General features: G+C 44.3%; 1 protein-coding gene across 7 annotated transcripts in view; it reads right to left on the bottom strand.

Annotated features, from left to right (window-relative positions):
• TDRD9 (tudor domain containing 9) overlaps positions 1 to 19,842 on the bottom strand; it is a 106,707-nt gene that overhangs the window by 27,587 nt on the left and 59,278 nt on the right. For all 7 annotated transcript variants that reach the window (XM_072840113.1, XM_072840115.1, XM_072840116.1 and 4 more), the window contains 11 exons: positions 18,628 to 18,732; positions 14,103 to 14,200; positions 13,052 to 13,183; positions 11,817 to 11,982; positions 11,666 to 11,729; positions 11,526 to 11,589; positions 11,200 to 11,244; positions 10,174 to 10,227; positions 6,277 to 6,393; positions 4,952 to 5,059; positions 2,954 to 3,054 (listed from right to left, as the gene is read on the bottom strand). In XM_072840113.1, coding sequence (XP_072696214.1) covers positions 2,954 to 3,054; positions 4,952 to 5,059; positions 6,277 to 6,393; positions 10,174 to 10,227; positions 11,200 to 11,244; positions 11,526 to 11,589; positions 11,666 to 11,729; positions 11,817 to 11,982; positions 13,052 to 13,183; positions 14,103 to 14,200; positions 18,628 to 18,732 — 1,054 coding nt within the window. The remainder of the gene's footprint in view (positions 1 to 2,953; positions 3,055 to 4,951; positions 5,060 to 6,276; positions 6,394 to 10,173; positions 10,228 to 11,199; positions 11,245 to 11,525; positions 11,590 to 11,665; positions 11,730 to 11,816; positions 11,983 to 13,051; positions 13,184 to 14,102; positions 14,201 to 18,627; positions 18,733 to 19,842) is intronic.

Genomic DNA, 19,842 nt, shown 5'->3' with positions numbered 1-19,842 from the left:
ACTTAAATGAAAATTATTCACTTAAGAGAAGTAAAAATCCCAATGATGTACCATTAAAAACCAGGTATCAACCGTATATATTACGTAGATAATGCAGAGCAAACACCAAGCACAGATGAAATTTTTAGCTACTAAATCTTAATTCTCAAAATGAACACAGAATGACAACTTCTTAAGTTTTGGGGTTGTTTTTTTTTTCTATTTTACCATAAAATAAAACACAGATAAGAGAAAATCACACAATGAGTAGGTCAGGGATCTCCCTCCACAAACACTATCCATATTTACCACCTAGTCATGCTAATGAACATCCCACACTACCAGCCCCTCTCCCATCTCTGGGTGCTCCTCCATCCCGGTCTCTGGAGGATGAGAACCAAGCATGCACTAAGGGTGTCTGCTGAGCATTTCTTGGTATCAAGAAATAAAGCTTCAAGTTCACATTTGCTTGTACATGAATACCCCTGGGTCAACACATACTCATGCATACAGACCTATAACTCCTACAAATACTGTCATGGAAAGGTGTAACTGAGCCCTGGAAAGGACACAGCCAGTGAAGAGCATCAAGCAGAAAGGAGAGTTAGTCCCTAACTCCGCCAGCCTATTCAGTGTGCATCCCTGTGCCAAGCCCCTCTGTGGCCTGAGTTTGCTGTCCTTGGACAGCTGGCTCTCCTCTACCCTCCAGCCTCATCTGCCTCCTGGTGGACTCACTGCTGAGCACGCACAGCCTCTCCCTCCCCTACAGCCTATGCCAATTCGCTCACCCCTTGTCCTGTCACCCCTTCCCCTAGAGGGCTCCTAAGTCCCTCCTCAGAAGCAGTTTCTTTCACACTTGAGACCACACTTCTATGATGCTCATCTTGCAGTGGGATTCTGAACTCCCACTTGTGGGACCCTGACCCACCCCCCTCCTGCCAGGATCCGCTCCTCACAGCCCTTCTTTGGTCAATGGTGTTTGAAAGACCTTCCCACCTGGCCCCCCCTTTTCTTTGTCCTATACATGCAATCAACAGCCAAACCCAAGAGAGCTTCTGTCTCACGTGTTGTCTTTGTTTCAAACGTTACCTCTAGTTTAGGTAACTACAAAGACCCCTCTCTCACCATTCCCTGACCAAAGCCTACAAAACACTGCAGCTCAGAACAGTCAGGAGTCTCTGCATGCCCATCTACTCATGTTCATACTGGTCAGGCAGCCACAAAGGACCATCCAGAGCACCGCACCTGGCCTCCTGGCACATGCAAATCTGACACAAAGTCAGCTGCTGGCAAAGCGGCCTCCAGCTGTGCCTCACACACACCCCACAGTCTCCAAAGTCCCAATCTGGGCTTACACTGGGCTCCTACTGGAGCAGCAACCCCATCCTGCCCCACCAGCCAGCTCCACCGCCCACCTCAAACTCCTCCCTCAGAAAGTCCCAAGTGAACATTACTACTCCTAAGGCCCAGAAAGAAGGTCTTCTGACCACCTGGGCTTCTCCCATGACATTTCACAACAGGCGAATGTCTACAGAACTCCACAAAGAGGATGAAAGATTCATATGAGGGGAAACCGTGTGCCTATGTACTTACTACCTGTGCTCAGATGCCCTTCACACCCGACATGGGTTCCTCACTAAACTAGGCCCTGCGTGATCCCAGAAGGAATATGGCTTTTACCCTTTAAAATAGCGATTCATGTCATCCTCTGCCTTTAAACACTTGATACATAAGTACTGCCTATAAACAGAAGAAAATACATACTTCTCCAAGTAACTGATATGACATTGCTATGTGACTAAAAAGCCAGAAATACAAGAAATCATGTAGGATTAAAATACCTTTAAAGAAAAGCTCAGACACAAAGAATATGAAACACACAGAATCCAACCCAGTGATAAAGACTAGTGAGAGCCCAGACTGTAGGCCACTCAACCCATCAAAGAAAGCCCACCCATAACTGGAACCTCAGTCAAGGCAAATGGACTTCCAGTATTCAAGAAAGAGAGCTTCACTGTGTGATGCCAGTTTTAAAGAAGTGATTTTGTAAATGTGATTAAGAATTTTAGTGTAATTTGTATTAGAATATTTAAAAAGGCTTAAGATGTTATAAGTTTAATAAAATCTGTAATGGTTGTTAAAAGAACTCAGACTTCGTTAGGGGTATGAATTTGTCATGTGAGGTATTTACATGCTTACAGAGAAAATCAATGTTAATCATAGGAATAGAACTTGAAATGTTTAAGGGAATTAATCCAAATTGAAAAGGAACTAAATATGCTCAACATGGGTTACTGGACATCAGTCAAAGAAAGAGTAGAAGTATTTCTTGTTCACTAGATTTACAAAGCTTTATAAATGAAATACAATTTACAAAACACCAGAAAAAATTTCTAATTTTAAAACTAAAAGTCAACTTAAAACTGTAAATAGTCTTTTCTGCATATTAACAGTCCCTCTTGGAAATAAAAACTCAAAATGATACTTCAAAAACACACCGTATCTCATTTTCTATATCTGCAACTAAAATAAGGTAAAATGTAACTGAGTTTTTGCAGTATTTGTCTTTCAAAAATATTTGGAACATCTATGTTCTAAATAATTACAAGCAGATAAACCATACTCTGGGGCATCTTTGTGGCCTACAAAGTGACATATCACTAGGGACACCCCGTGAAAAACCATGGACTGGCACACACTCCAAGCACCTGTCACAACACTGCACGGCACGGAGCTTTCTTGGTATCAGACCACCAACCTCCCAGCTTAGCTCCTATAGGAGCTCACTTGGTTGAAAAAGATAAATCACTACTGCTAACAAGATAACCAAAGCTGCATTCCAAGGCAATGTGGAGCAGCCCAAATAGACACCCATTTCCATATGCACTCAGCTGTAAGAATTTAGTTCCTGCAAATACCAAACACACTATGGCTCTTTCGTAACTGCAGTTAATTACAGAAATACACAACTTACTTTGCACCATCAAATACAATGGATTTGACTTGACCACACTGTCGAAAGAGAGACTGTAGTTGTTTATAGTAGAGAAATCCATAGGGAGGAATGTGTTTCAACTGTAACACATAATGCAGTACTCATCAGAGCAGACATCAAAGTTAACAGAACAGTAATAATATTCATAAGCTAAAGCTATTATTTTAGTTCACAAATACATAATTCACTGCTTTAACCATAAAGTGTAGGTTCTATGGATAGATATGTTTCATGAATAATGACTTTTACATTATAACTAAATTTTAATAATATACATTACATATGAGATAATTCTTTGTTAAAATAATCCAAAGTCTTAACACAGAAATACTTTTTCTGTTATGTTTTATTTTGCCTTAAAATAATCAAGCTGACTAAATCCATCTCTTTAGAAGACTCTTCCTATGTAAGGAATAATGGGAACTAGAGGGGAGCTAGCACTGGTTAGGGCAGGGGGCATTTCCCCCACCACAGCCACAAGTAAAGCACACTGAGCTGCAGAAGAGCTTTTCCAGCCCCGGGAGCTCGCTTTCTCCCTTCTGTTCTGGTGACTCACGTTCCAGGCTCAGGCTCTGGCTCTGGCAGGAAACAAGGGACCCCAGCCCTGGCCCCGGCACCCAGGTCCTGCATGCCTCAGGACCCAGTCCAGCCCCACGAAAGGCGGTAGGGGAGAGTGCCGGGGCTCCAAGGTGTCTCATCAAGTCTCCTAAGGGAAGGTATGGGGCCGCCATAGGACTCAACCACCCCATGAAGTAAGGCTGATGGTAAATCCCAACCTCAAGGGGTCAGCGGGAGGCTCAGAGAAGCATGAACATGAAGTATGTAACAAGGGGCTTCTCAGGTAAGTGGTCAATGCTAGCTATCATCTGGTTTTTATAACACACACACACACACACAAGTTGTGGCCTCGAGACAGCATGGCAAACAGACTGTCTCATGGATGGAAGAAGCAAGCACAGCTCCGCATCTGAGGACAATCCTGTAGGATCCTTCTCCAAGTACACAAGAGACAAGAGAACACCATGAAGGGATTCAAGGAAGCCAATCAAAAGAGCCTGGTCCACCCTGAAAATCCACAGGAGCAGAGTCCCCAGAAGTGAGAAAAAGCTAATGATTGCCTTTTAAATTAAAACCCCTTCCCTAAATATGAAGTGCGTCTCAGCCGCCTGTCTCCAGCCTGAGCATCAGCAACTTCTAGGCTCCTCAAAGGCCTCCACAACACTCTAGTAATCTGTGACCCTTCCTGCCCTGTGTGCCCTATCGCTTCAGTAACTGATGACAACAGGAACAGCTGGCATGATTGAGCGCTTACTGTTTGCCAGCAAGTCTGCCAAGTGCTTTACATCCCTCATCATCAGAGAAACTGATAATGGAACTGAGTAGTCCAATAAAAGTCCAGTTCCTACATGCTGTACTCCAGTTGTGCATCCTGAGTAACCATGTGCTCAGGCGGAAGCAAACAGTCCACACATGCAACCCAATGGTCTGTGCCTATGGCTGATCATCAGACTCACTAAAAACACATGTTCTTTCAATGCTCATTTTAGGCCATTCCTTCTAGCTAAGATTCTGTGGCATGGGGCCCTCAAATACGAATTTAAAAATAAACACTCTCTAGGTGATTCCATTAGACATTCAGGTCTGGATCACAGTTTAAATCCCACTAACATTTTTACTTTGTGTGAAATGAAGTTGTTAACTAAGTATTCTTAAACTTATGGAGAAGTATCTTAAACTCTTCAAAGAGGCACATGATCAGTCAACATTAGCTATAAATTTTTAATTTCTCAAGGCTTTCTTTCAAGGCCAGGTCTGCAAAAAAAGGAAAGAAGACTGCTGAGCAATTAGATGTACTTGAAAAAGTCACACATAATATTCACTGGAGGGGGGTGTGTGAAATATACCAGGTCCTTGTAAAAATGGGAACTGGAAGAACATAATGATCTGTAGTAACTACTACAGAAATGGAGGTCCTACCACGATGGTTGTCTTTGGGTCTTTGCCAGCCAGCTCCCTCACCGCCATCTCCTCATCAGGCTGTCCGAAAGTGAAGTAATTTGGGTAAAAAGCACCTGCCAATACCACCTGGAAGAGAATTGTATTTTCATAAACTAGCAACATTATCATCTGTCTCACCAATACGTTAATCTCTTCCCAAAATTATGTAGCAAACATCTGTAAGGTAAAAGATGAATTTATATAAAAATACTAAACCTTCTACCAATAAAGCAAAAAAGTCACAATTCTGACATTTCACGGTCTCTAACAGAAGCACTCCAGACATGGTCCTCCTTCAAAGGAGCTGGAGCCTATCTCAAAAGATTTAGGAAACAGTGGTGAGCTGAATGAGGGCATGAATGACTGTACACACTTTCCCATCTGCTGCCCAACATACTCACCTCTACTGGCCAGGCACCTCTCTAGACCTCAAGAAGCACATCCAATAAGCATTTCTTTCTTTTTTTTTTTAATTTTTATTTATTTATGATAGTCACACAGAGAGAGAGAGAAGCAGAGGGAGAAGCAGGCTCCATGCACCGGGAGCCCGACGTGGGACTCGATCCCGGGTCTCCAGGATCACGCCAGGCCAAAGGCAGGCGCTAAACCGCTGCGCCACCCAGGGATCCCCCAATAAGCGTTTCTAAAAAGCGCTCTGCAAAGAGTCCCTTCAATCAATCAAAATACACCATTTTAAACATACATCCATGGAAGACTCCCCAGCCTCAAAGCAATAGGACATCCAGAAAAACAATGTTTTCCAACATGACTCTGTTCACTGAAATCTACCTACAACCCAATTCTACATGCTGATGTACACAGATGTAGTCCTTCTCTAAACCCCCAAAGTAGAAGCATTAGCCTCTTTCTAGAATATGTTTCCCTCTGCACAATCCCTGAAAGGTCCCACCCAACAAGCTAGCCTGATCATGGCCTCTGAAGTTGGTATTTCAATTGCAAGGGAATAGCTACATGTTGAATAATAGTAAGAATGCTTTTAGTTTCTTAAAAGCAAAAACCCAAGGACCTCTCTTGAAGTAGTAACAACAGTAGTTGGGTGCTACAGAAACATTCCTCTGAAAGTTAGGTGTGGAGCTGGATGACCAACAACTCCATGATGTGGAAAACCTGAACTATGCAAGACAAGGTCTCTCCTACCCCCAGAGCAGTATGAGTATCATGGGCCTAAAATAAAATCTCTTGAAGCATGATTTGTACCAGAAAGAAGGCATAAGCACTTTCTCAACCACACCACCTAGTAAGAAAAAAGGATAAGAAGAGATGTCCAGGAAACCCCAGCACACCTGCAGGATGAACCGCTGCTTATATATATACTCCTGGTCCATGACAGGCCGCCGAGAATCAACATACATGTTGAACTGGGAGATCCTATTCTTCAGTTCTTCATATAATTCAGCCACCTAAGAAAAACACATTGAAATATGATGTCTCAAAGTACCTATGCTACTCAGAATAGTGAACACACTGGAAAATAAGTGCACAATGGGGAAAGCATTCATACATCTACAGGATCAAACATCACATTTGTTAAGAATCATCTTATTAAAGATGAATAAGAAATGGAAAGGATGTTCAATATAACACTAACAAAATAACAAGACACAGAACCTTACAGATTTCATGATATGCATCTATAAGTGCTGAGTGTGCACAGGTGCCTGTACGTGCATGCACGCACACACACACATGCACTACAAACGTGTACTCACAATGCCCTCTGGGGATCTAAGAGCAAGTAACCAGAACCATATCCTCTGCTTTAAGTCCTTTACACACCTCAAACCTCCCCCTGAATGTGTACTGCTTCTGTGATTAAAAACAACCTGAGAACAGGGGCTCCTGGGTGGCTCAGTTGATTAAGTGTCCAACTCTTGATTTTAGCTCAGGTCATGATCTCAAGGTCATGAGATTGAGCCCATGTCAGGCTCTGCACTGAGTGTGGAGTCTGCTTGAGATTCTTCCTCTCTCTCAGCCCCTCCCTGCCTCAAATAAATAAATAAATAAATAAATAAATAAATAAATAAATAAATAAATAAATAAATAAATAAATAAATAAATAAATAAATAAATAAATAAATAAATTCCTAAAAACAAAAACAAGCTGAGAAGAAACTGAGGGTTGATGGAGGGACATGGATGGTGGACAGGTATGGAGGGCATTTGCTCAGATGAGCACCAGGTGTTGTCTGTAAGTGATCAATCACTAAATTCTATACCTGAAACCAATACTATACTATATGTTAACGATCTAGAATTTGAATAAAAAACAAAAACAGAAACAAGCTGACCAATGGTTCAACATCTGCTCTGATCAAATCACCCAGTTGCAATAAAACCACTTGACACAAAACATCAAACTTCAAAGTGCATACATGAGAATACACAACCCCACATACCTAGAAGTGGTTCATGAATTATTTTACCACAAAATTATCTCAATAAACTAAAGAAGTTTAAAAAAAAAAAACATACAAACCACAGGTGTGAATGTTAACTGGAAAAAAACTGAAAAGAACTAGAAAGACAAAAAAACTTAAAAGCCATGACCTGTAAGGTGGAAAAGCCTGGAACATGAGAGGAAGGACCAAGCCCATAAACCACATGTCAGCCTATATACTTCCATGTTCTGGAAAGTTTTCTTAAGGCTGTGGTCACATAGGACTTCTCTAGTTAAAAATCAGTCTAAGAGTATGCAAGTCACTTTTTCTGACCAAAATACAATAAAATCTGAAATGAACCACAAAACAATATATCAAAAATATTTTTTAAGGATTTCATTTATTATTTATTCATGAGAGACACAGAGAGAGAGGCAGAGACACAGGCAGAGGGAAAAGCAGACTCCATGCAGGGAGCCTGATGTGGGACTCGATCCTGGGACTCCAGGATCATGCCCAGAGCTGAAGGCAGACAATTAACTGCTGACCCACCCAGGCGTCCCCTTTTCTGTCTTAACCTAGAATTGTCATGCTATAGATGTGATATAGTACTTGTACACACATACACACACACACACACACACACACACACACAACACAGCCTATACACTTAGTGATCTAGCAACATGGGCTTGAATTACTGTTATGTTAAATTGAAATGTGGCTGTACACAAAATGAAACACAACTTCTTCTGGAATCAGTGTAATTTTTAAAAGACTATGTACTGTTTAAAATGCTATAACAGTAATTTCAGGGTCCCTCAAAAGTATTTCTAAGTGGAAATTCAAATACCATTCTTAAAAACTCTTCAGTCAAGGAGGAATCTGACACTAAAAAAAGTTAGAGAAAGGAATAATGACAGCCCCTACTTATCAAAAATCAAAGGGATGTGACTAAACTGTGCAAACAATACACAGCTTTAAATACTTTTTAACTTGAAAAACCAGAAGTATTAATGGATTAAATACTCATATCAGAAAGACTAAAATAGTAAATCAAGAGACAAATAACTAAATTAATAGAAAAAAGTAAAAATCAATTAAAATTGATTTTTTAAAAAAGATTTTATTTTTATTTATTTATTCATGAGAGACACACAGAGAGAGAGAGAGATTGAGAGAGAGAGAGGCAGAGACACAGGCAGAGGGAGAAGCAGGCTCCATGTAGGGAGCCCGACGACATGGGATTCAATCCCGGGACTCCAGGATCACGCCCTGAGCCTAAGGCAGGCGGCTAACTACTGAGCCACACAGAGACCCCTCCTAAAATTGATTTTTAAAATTAAAAAAAAGAAAAGGGGGGGGATCCCTGCATGGCTCAGTGGTTTAGTGCCTGCCTTTGGCCCAGGGCGTGATCCTGGAGTCCCGGGATTGAATCCCACGTAGGGCTCCCTGCATGGAGCCTGCTTCTCCCTCTGCCTGTGTCTCTGCCTCTATCATAAATAAATAAATAAAAATCTTTTTAAAAAATTAAATTTTAAAAAACCTCTATCTTTACACTTCCCCTAAAAAACCTACACAGTAAGACGGACAAACCAAGCCAAGAGTAAGTCCTCTGAAACTAAACCAGGCTAAGCATGTGCAAACTGAGCAGTGAAGGGTTAACTCACAGCCGGCCTTGAGATATCCACACCCTGCTCATTCCAAAGCCGCCTTTGGTTCCTGGGACAAAGCCTCTCAGCCCTTGGAACATCCTGCCTCAATAGTGTCCTGTTTGCCTGAGGCATTGGGGCTGACGAGTAGTAGTTCCAGGAGCAACAGGATTTATGGTGGAGGCACTGTTGCCGTTTAGTACCCGTGTGACCTCTGGAGAAGACAGCAACAAAGTAACTAGGGTCAGCTATGTGGGCGCCCTAGGCCTACATAACCACCCTCACATAAAATCCTGGACACTGAGGTCCAAGTGAGCCTCTCTGGTTGGTAACACTTCACAGGTGCTAACTCCCATGGCTGCTGGCAGAGCTGGCCATGCCCACAAGCCTGCAGGGGAGACAATGGGTCCTTGCATATTGGTGTCATCTGGACTTCTCCCCATGTGCCTTTCGCCTGTGCTAATCTGAACCTGTACCCTTTGTTATAGTAAACTATAACCATGAGTAGAATAGCTTTTCTGAGATCTGTGAGTCCTTCTATCAAATCACTGGGCCTGAGGATAGCCTGTGAACACAAATATCTAATCAAGAATCAGAGAGGACAAAATACACGATATTCAGAATGAGGAAATGATGTTATCACTCTTGAAATGTAGAGGAAATGATGTTATCACTCTTGAAATTATACTACTAAATAAAACGGATTAAATACATATAATCATATATACAGGTATAGAGATGTACTGCATATTATACTTAAATGTAAATATTCATGAATCACAGAATACAAAAACTGTATCCTAAATATGCAACGTGTACACAGACCCACCCCCCAACCCCGAAGTCAGAGCACTCCTGACAACACTGCATACCACAGGCACTTCACACACCCTGGACGCACCATCTTTATTCTTTTTTTTTTTTTTTTTTTTAATTTTTTTTTTTATTTATTTATGATAGGCACACAGTGAGAGAGAGAGAGGCAGAGACACAGGCAGAGGGAGAAGCAGGCTCCATACACCGGGAGCCCGACGTGGGATTCGATCCTGGGTCTCCAGGATCGCGCCCTGGGCCAAAGGCAGGCGCTAAACCGCTGCGCCACACAGGGATCCCACCATCTTTATTCTCATCCACAGAACTCACAACTCACCTCTCTGATCCTCTTGATCTGAACGTAATGTAACCGCCCCCAGTCAAGTTCATCCTTTAAATAAATAATACTCCATGTTAATTCACAAATTAGAGCAAATTTGGCTACCATAATACATCTGCATCACCCGAAAACAGATGTCAAAACGACCAGAGAAAAATCATGGCTGACTCTTGGACTCTTTTTTTTTTTTTTTAATTTATTTTTTATTGGTGTTCAATTTACTAACATACAGAATAACCCCCAGTGCCCGTCACCCATTCACTCCCACCCCCCGCTCTCCTCCCCGTCCACTACCCCTAGTTCGTTTCCCAGAGTTAGCAGTCTTTACGTTCTGTCTCCCTTTCTGATATTTCCCACACATTTCTTCTCCCTTCCCTTATATTCCCTTTCACTATTATTTATATTCCCCAAATGAATGAGGACTCTTTAAAAGGAAGCTTTAACCTTAACGCAGATACCTGTTATAGGGATGCCTCTAGGCATGGCAAATTTAAACACACAAACCCATCAACAGTCTTTTGAATCTCATCAGTTTAGAACAAAACCTGACAGAAAAAAAAAAAAAAAATGAAGGCCTACGTGTTGAATTCTTGTAGGCCTATTCTCTAAAGCTTAGCTGACAACACCTAGAGGAAAGGTTTCAGGGTTCTTATTTAGGAACAGACACCTCCAGGTTCCCAGCTGCAAGCACTAAGCTCTGGCCGCCCAGGTGGTTCCTGACCCTCTGGTGGATCACGGGGACTCAGAGGTGGACGGCCAGCCACACAGCGGGGCTCTGCCGCAGGCTGGGAGAGTCACCCTAGTAAAGGACCGCTGCCACCAGAGACAGGCTTTTGCCCCAGGACAGCCCGTTCACTGTTATGGCCGCTGGGCTGCCGCTCTCTGGAGACAGGCTACAGGGGCCTCAGCTCAGGCCCGGCACTCTCCTGTGTCACCTGCAGTGATCAGGCCCAGAGAGAGGCCACAGGGAGTCTCCCCAGATCCCTTACAACCAGCCACAAACAGAAGAAACAGACAACCAACCTTTGGATGGCGCAGTTCTCCACTCTGTCGGCAAGTCTGCCAAGTCTAAAAGTAAATGACCCAGTTTCAAAACATTTCATTAAGCTAATTAAAAGTTTTTAAAGTCTAATTTCAACACATTTTGACCACTGAAAAGTTACAAATTTAATTTTTTCCAATCAACTTCATAAAACTGGCCTCCCACCCCCATTTACTTCTTCCAACATGGTCTGTTCCATGTTGGACATCAACAAGCCTCATGATGCTTTCAGCAGAAACAGGGCTATGGTATGAAAATGTACTAACAACCTGTTAGCTGTTTCCTCATTTGCACAGAGAAAACTTACCTTGAATGCCTCAACAAGTGCAATACAGTCACTCTTACTATTGCCAGAGAAATTCACTTTGTTCCTATTAATAGATAACAAACAGTGTCATTCCATATCATTAAAACAAAGTGACTTTTAAAGATAAGAATGTCATGTACCTGTATCCATCAAGATGCTGCCTAAAAGGCATCGCAAAAAAATTCTTCAAAGAAAGAGCTGCCGCTAACAACACAAAAACAAAGATGAGGCAAGATCATTCAAGTGGCATTCCACAACCCTTCCAGCGGAGTTCTGTACGCTCACACTTACCTATAATAAGACATTCATCTAGACAGCCAAATACGTGTCCAAGAACTATGAGTTTACCAAGTTGTTGATTAACAGGAAGCTGGGCTAAAACTCTTCCTAAGAAGGTCAGTTCACCATCATGGGGGTTCTCATCTTCTCTCTGTCCACTCACTGCAAGTGCCCCCACCTTTAGGAAACAAATTAGCCCCGTTAGCAAGTACTGACTTCTCTTTTTCCCTTAAGGTACCGAGTCTAAACAGGAAATAAAGACCAAATTCCAGTGATTAAGATCCTAAAAGACATCTAAGTTGACTTCTGAAAAACTGATGCTACCAAAATTTTTTTTTTAATTTGCTTCTAGTAACTTAGAATACATTTTATTACTTTTTTAAAAGGGTGACACTGCAAGGTAACACTCAAAATACTCCCACAAAAGTCTACTTCATTTACAATTTAACAAATATGGCATGCATGATATGAAACCAAAGACCTAACTACCACATCATGGTGGTCACAACTCAACTTTTTACCTATAGGGAGAAACCTCCTTAACTTAACAAAGTGTATTTCAGAGAAACCAATACAGGAATCAACAGCAAAATGCCAGAGCATCCCCAAGTTCAGGGCTAGCAGCAGAATATCTATAGCCCCATAAAGAGGTATGCAGAACAAGGCCCAGGGTGCAATCAGCAAGTGTGCAGAGTGTGAGCAGGGTGTAGAGTCGAAGAATCGGAGGAGGCAAAGCTGTTTCCAGCAAGAGAAGGAAACAGCGCCAGTACGGATTGCACACAGAAGTGCAGGAAAAGAGTCAAGGAGCGGATGGGCACCACAGGCAGATGTGGCCAGGTGAAACTGCCCCAGAACCCCCTCCAACACTGCCCTTTACGCTCGTCCCACATGGCCTTCAAAGAAGAAATATGCAAATGCCATTTGGCATTCATTACTTTAACATTTGCAAAAAAGTATATTCAAGAATAACCATTGCATCCCATCCTACACCTCTCTTCTCCCAGTGCACAGCAGGCAGGCAAAGCCCTGGAAAGCTAAGGGCCTCAGCAGGACAACTAACGAATGTAGGTCAATGACAGGTATGGAGTCTGCAGTCAACAATGAGGCATTACACGTTTTCAAGCAAATGCTGATTCTTTTATGATAATCAAAACACTTTAAAGATACCCACACATTATGAAACTTCTAAAATTTACCCAACAAAATCTTAGCTTTTCCCAACACTGATGTACATCAGACACACATACCTCCTTTAGTAAAAGGATGGTTCGTTCAATATCACTCAGACTAGGTGGAGAAAGGGCAGTTGCCAGCAAAGCTCTTGGTTCACCCATGTCCAGCAATTTCACTTTCAATACTGTGCTTCCTAAGGGACAACGCTGAAAAAAGCAAAAATTGAGAAATAATAAGGAAATAATTAACCTACCCACATGACTAGTACTTCAGACACAGAAGCAGAAGAGAGGAGAGAAAAAGAAAGAGGGAGACAGAGGGTGAGAGGAGGAGGAGGAGAGAGACAAGAGAAGACACAGATAGGGGAGGGAGGGGAGACAGACTGGGGATGGAGAAGATGGGGGGAGAGAGATGGGGGAGGGAGAAGAGGGGAGAGAGACAGATGGGGGAGGGAAGGGGAGAGAGACAGATGGGAAGGAAGCAGGGAGAGAGACAGTGGGGAGGGAGAAGATGGGGAGAGAGATAGATGGGGAGGGAGAAGATGGGGAGAGAGATAGATGGGGGAGGGAGAAGATGGGGAGAGAGATAGATGGGGGAGGGAGAAGGGGGAGATAGATGGGGATGGAGGGGGAGAGAGATAGATGGGGGAGGGAGAAGGGGGAGATAGATGGGGATGGAGGGGGAGAGAGACGGAGGAGGGAGAAGAGGGGGGAGAGAGAGAGACAGGGGAGGGAGGGGGAGAGACACAGATTCGGGATGGAGGGAGAGACAGATGGGGGAGGGACAAGGAAGAAAGACAGGTGGGAGAGGGAGAGGAGGGAGGAGAAAGATAAAGCAGAGAAGGGGAGACAAAGAGGAAGCAAGCAGCCAACCCCACATTTATGAGCTGTAAAGGGGCTGAGGAGCCCACGGACACGAGGAACCACTCCTCCCATGAGAAATGTAACATGCATGTGAAGTCCCAGCACAGCACCTGGTGCTCTATAAACAGCAAACCAGCACTGTGATTAAAGACTAGTTTGGGCAGATGATGATTTTTCTGGAATCAAAATTATAAAACACTTAAAATTATATTACTTAGATAATTCAGTAAAACTTGGTCTATAAATGACCAGAGTATATTACCAGCATCTCCGGAATGACATGGTCAGGGATGGAGCTGTCCCAGAAATCCCTGTGGACCAGCCTGTAACAGTACCCTTTAGACACTCGTCCCGCGCGGCCTACACAGGGGAAACATCCAGTGTTTTGCATTAGTCACTTTAACACTAGCAGAAATATATAGTTAAGAATCACCATTAAGTAAGAAGGAAACCTTTGTTATCTGGTACCAGACCAGGTCAGTAAATGCTTTAATACAAGTTAGTGTCAGAAGTCATCCTACACAGACTCGGTATCTGATGTCTACTCGGTGATCTATGGCATTAAATCCAACGCATTTTTTTTAAGATTTTATTTATTCATGAGAGACAGAGAGAAAGAGGCAAAGACACAGGCAGAGGGAGAAGCAGGCTCCATTCAAGGAGTCCGACACAGGACTCCATCCCGAGACTCCAGGATCACACCCCAGGCTGGAGTCAGGAGCTCAACCACTGAGCCACTCAGGTGTCCCCCAATACATATTTCTTTTTTTTTTTTTAAGATTTTTTATTTATTCATGACAGAGCAGGGGAGGGGCAGAGACACAGGCAGAGGGAGAAGCAGACTCCATGCAAGGAGCCCGATGTGGGACTCGATCCCAGGACTCCAGGATCACGCCCCGGGCCAAAGGCTGGTGCTGAACCACTGAGCCACCCAGGGATCCCCCCAATACATATTTCTAAAGAAACCAATGTTGGTCCTGAGATGGCATAGAAATTAAAACATTTTAAACATAAGACATTTTCTACAAATGCAAAGCTCATACTAATAAAAACACCAAAATATAAAGTTGGTGGGAGCGGGTGTGGCTCCCCCACTGACACGGCTGTGACAGGACACACGCACAGGCCGTCACCATCTGCTTTGGGCTTTTCCACCAAGGCCCCTACAAAGACAACCGTCAGGACAGCTGCTTCACATGAAATGGAGGCCAGGGCCAGGCCTGGCCCTCACAGACCACATAAATGACTCTTCTCTTGTAACTGTATAGCTTGTGAAGCAGAAACTCCTTTTATCCCAAAACATAATAAAATCTCCCACACAGAGAATGGGTCAAGGGAGAAGAGTGTCCTTAATAAATACCCAGCTTTACAAAATGAGGCAGCCCAAGGAGGTTCTTTCCTTCCCTCAAACTTGGAGTCAGGAAAGATGGAGGAGGGGGTCTGGACTGGCGCTTCTCACCCCCACCTGTCTCTCCTGGTAGATCCCCTCACCACCAGGAGGTCCAAGGGAGAGTCCAGACTTCCAGCACTGCCACCAACCTACCCCGCACTGTATCTGCACATGACAGGACTGTCTAGGTAGAGAACTCCAAGGTAATGACTAAAAACAAAAGTAAAAACTCCTAGAACCAATTAGTGAATTCAGCGAAGTCACAGGATGTAAGATCGACACACAGAAGTCCATCACATTTCTATACATCAGTAATGAACACGTAAAAACTGAAGTTAGAAATGCAATGCCAGGGGCACCTGGGTGGCTTAGCTGGTTAAGCAACTAACTCTTGATTTTGGCTTAGATACTGATCTCAGGGTTGTGAGATTGAGCCCCATGTCCAGCTCCATTCTGGGCATGAAGTCTGCTTGGGATTCTTGCTCTCCCTCCCCTTCTAACCCTTCCCATGCTCACACTCTCTTTCCCTCTATAAAATAAATCTTTTTAAAAAAATGTGATTCTGGGGTGCCTGGGTGGCTCAGTCGGTTCTACCTTCAAGCTCAGGTTATGATCTGAGGGTCCTGGGATTGAGTCCTGCATTGGGCTCCCTGCCTCTCCTCTGCTCCCTCTGCCCCCTGTTCATGCTTAGCGCTCACTCACTCTTGCGCTCTCTCTCTCTCTCTCTCTCTCTCTCAATAAATAAAATCTTTTCTTTTTTTTTTTTTAAAGGCAATGCCATTTACAATCATGCCAAGTAAAATTAAATACTTAGGATCTGTATGCTGGCAACAACACAATGATGGTTAAAGAAATGGACGAGATAAATGAATGGAGACACACATTGTGTTCAGGGATCGGATGACCCAACATAAACACACCCACACTCCACAAACTGACCAACAGGTTTAACACCATTCCTACCAAAAGCACAAGATGATTTTCTTGGCGACCCAGACAAGTTCATTTTAAAATTGACAGGGAGAGCAAAGCGGAATAACTACAACAGCTGTGAAAATAGAGAAAAAGGCGGGAAGAATCCATATGTTTTAGGTAAAGTCTCACTATAACCAGTGCACTGCTGGTGAAGGGAGAGACACTTCCACCAACAGGATGTCACCAAGCACCCAGACAGAGCCCCACATAAGCGAGCCCCATGGACACTTCACAAGGTGCAGAAGCCACTCAGTGGGGAAAATTCAATGATGCTGGAACAACCAGACATCCACAGGCAAATAATGAACCTCACCCCAAACCTCACACCTTTTACAAAAATTAGTTTAAAGTCACGTTAGTTCAAATGGCCACAAAACATTCAGTGAGAACACTCTGAGAAGAAAACACAGGGGAAACGCCTTTGCAAGCCAGGGCGAGGTGAAGCACTCCTACAGGTGACATGCAAGCACAATCCATGAAAGGAAGAAATGATACATTAGACTTCAGCCAAATTTAAAACTACTCTCTTTGAAAGAGCCTGGAAAGAGGATGAGGAGACACAGCACAGAACAGAATTTGAGTAACACGTGCAAACCACACAGTAACAGCTCACACAGGATTGGTATCACAGGTGCACAGAGAACCCCCAAACTCAACAGTCAACATGCACACAGTCCAATTGTAAATTGGGCAAAGACACGAACATTTCTTTCCAGACATTTCTCTGGAAAGAAACAGATGGCGAATAAGCACAGAAGAGCCGTCACCTCTACCAACACAATCACAACAAGGCACAATACTTCTTCAGAAAGGCCATGGCAAAGAGCAGCGGTGTCATGGCAGGCGGGCAATGACAGCTGGTAGGACCATGAAATGGTGAGGCCACCACGGAAACAGCATGGGGCAGTTTCTTACAAAACACATGCTTACACATGCTCCCTGTGTTCCCTCGGTAATTGCACTCCCAGGCTTTTATCCCAAAGAACTGAGAACTTATGTCCACATAAAACCTGCACATCAATATTCACAGTGGCCCTCTGTGTAACTGCCAAAAACCAGCGATACTGAGATGTCCTTCCAGGGGCGAGTGCACGAGGGGACGCAGCAGCAGCAGGACTGCTGACATGGTGGCAGCCTGGACGGACCGCAAGGAGGTTATGGTGAATGAAGAAAGCTCATTTCAGTAGTTGCCTGCTGCGTGACTCCATACATACGATATCCTCACCATGGGAGGATGCCAAACAGACCAGTGGTTGGCAGAGAGAGAGCAGTGCAGATGTGACTAGAAAGGGGCAGCACCAGGCAGCCCTTCTAGGCAGCGAACAGAGAACAGGTCTTGTGTTCTGACGGCTGTGCCGACATGAGTCCACATGTGCCTCAAACTGCACAGAAACACGCACCAAAGCTCAGGATAAACCTGCGCAATGCAGGCCTGGGGCCTGACTCCGCTTCAGGCAGAGGTCCCTGCTGACAAGCTGGGGGACACTGGGGAGAGCGTTCAATGGACTAGTTTTGCGACTTCTTGTAAGAGAAAGAATTATTACAGAAATTTTAAACATACAAAAAGACAAAAGCTAAAACTTCTATAATCTCAAGACTGGCCCAAAGATAATCATGTAACACTTCTGTGTATTTATTTCTAGTCATTTTTTTCTGAGCATCGGTTGTTTGGGGGGCACTTCTGGGTAGGGAAGTACATAACACAACATCCAGTTTTTCCACGATGCCGAATGAGAAGCTGCTTCTGCCTGTACTTGAGGGCTGCTCAATCATTCAGTCTTGCTCCACCTCTGGGTGAGCAGCATCAGGGGAGGCAGCAGAGGCGCGTGTTAAGGACATGGGCCCAGGTAGAGCAGCACCAGCACTGTGAGCACAGCCCAGACCACCACGCCTTCTCTAGCTCTCAGCCACACCATTAAGTGAGGGTATTAACAGTGTACTACGGCACAGGGTGGGATGAGGATCAAATGAGTTCACATCTGGGGCACCTGGGGGGCTCAGTGGTTAAACGTCTCCCTTAGGCTCAGGTTGTGATCCTGGGGTCCTGGGATTGAGTTCCGCATCGGGCTCCTGTGGGGTGCCTGCTTCTCCCTCTGCCTGTGTCTCTGATGAATAAAATCTTTTAAAAAAAAATTAACTTTGTCTCTGTAAGTATCCTCTACTTTTTGAATTCACTGCAAAAACTGGTAGTGTTAAGATGAGCAGATGCTTGCCTGTTACACACAAAAACTGTCACCTAATTGTATGGATGAGGAGAGAATCAGATTTAAATGAAGAGTCTGATGATATGAATTATTGTTGCTGAAAACTTAAAACTGGTTCCAATAAAGAAAATATCAGCAAAAGAGTAACAAATACAAAAAAATTTTTTAGACACCTGAATGTGCCACCAATTCATTACCATAGAACACAAATGCCTTACCTTTTCTCTGATTACAACTGGTTTTAGAGGCCCAACTCAAACGCAGACTCTGATAATTCGTATCTTCATCACAAACCAGAGTTCTAGTCAAACAAAAATCTATAACTGTCATTTAAAAAAAGGAATGTAAACACCATGCTAACAAGAAGTAACTGTGCAATAATCACAATGCATAGTGACAGAACAGTATGAAACATACAGTCTTTAGCATCAGTGCACACACAGAAGCCTCTGGAAATGCACTGGCCCCTCCTTACTGCTCAGGCTCACGTTATTTCTTCTAAGGACTGGGAGCCTCTGGGCATAAACCACATAAGCCCTAAGACCCAACGTGCCGTGCCACAGAAGAGCCCATGTGGACTGCACCAAGAGCGCATTGTCAGAGGGGCACAAAGACAGCAGCACAGAAGTGGCAACAGTGCTGGACTGCAGGGCTCCAATGGGGAAGGTGGGAGGAGGGGGTGGGCCACTGCTCACTTTCCCTGGGCTTTGGTGCCCTCCTCTGTGAGACCCAGCTGACAGAAGCCCCTCCAAGTCCCCTCTGGACAGATCCCCCCGACTGCAGAAAGCAGGACATGCTGGCAGGCAGGGTGCCCTCTTCTCCCTGACCCTCACATGCTGAGCCTGAAGGAGCAGCTGGTGTCCTCACGGCCACTGCCTCCTGGAAAACCTCTGTCTCGTTCATTTCACCACCACCACCCCCGTCTCCCTCCTGGCTCCCTGGTCCTCACACCCTCCAACACCACTCCACTCCCACCAGAATTTTTAGTGACTTCCACGGCCACCAAACAATGCCAGGGCCACCCAGGATCCCAGGTCCCCGACTCCCTCCTCTGATCATCCTGTCCACCCCCCACACCCTCAAGCAGCTCCTACCCAGGGCCACACCAGACACCAGCCTCACACTGATAGTAAGCACCCCTCTTACTGTGAACCAGAACTATCCTTCCTCTGCTTGTCTCCAGCCTACCCCATAATCCTTCATCCCTGCAGATGGCCCCACAATCTGCCGCCTCCTCTTCTCCCATCCCTGCTGACCTAACCTCAGCTACACGCCCTGAAAGTATCCTCAACTCTGTGCCCACCCATTCTGATCTTCTCATCCAACCGACTGTGGCCCCAGCTGACTGCCGCTCCCCACCTCCGCTGCGCAGTCCCCAGAGCCAGAGGAGGACAAACCAATCAGGCCAGCAGGGTGACTGTCCCTTTTCCCTT

This window comes from Canis lupus, chromosome 9 (genome assembly GCF_048164855.1).
Source record: "Canis lupus baileyi chromosome 9, mCanLup2.hap1, whole genome shotgun sequence".
Classification (NCBI taxonomy): domain Eukaryota; kingdom Metazoa; phylum Chordata; class Mammalia; order Carnivora; family Canidae; genus Canis; species Canis lupus.
The sequence above is the reverse complement of the archived record's forward strand: the minus strand, read 5'-3'. Positions and strand labels throughout refer to the sequence as shown.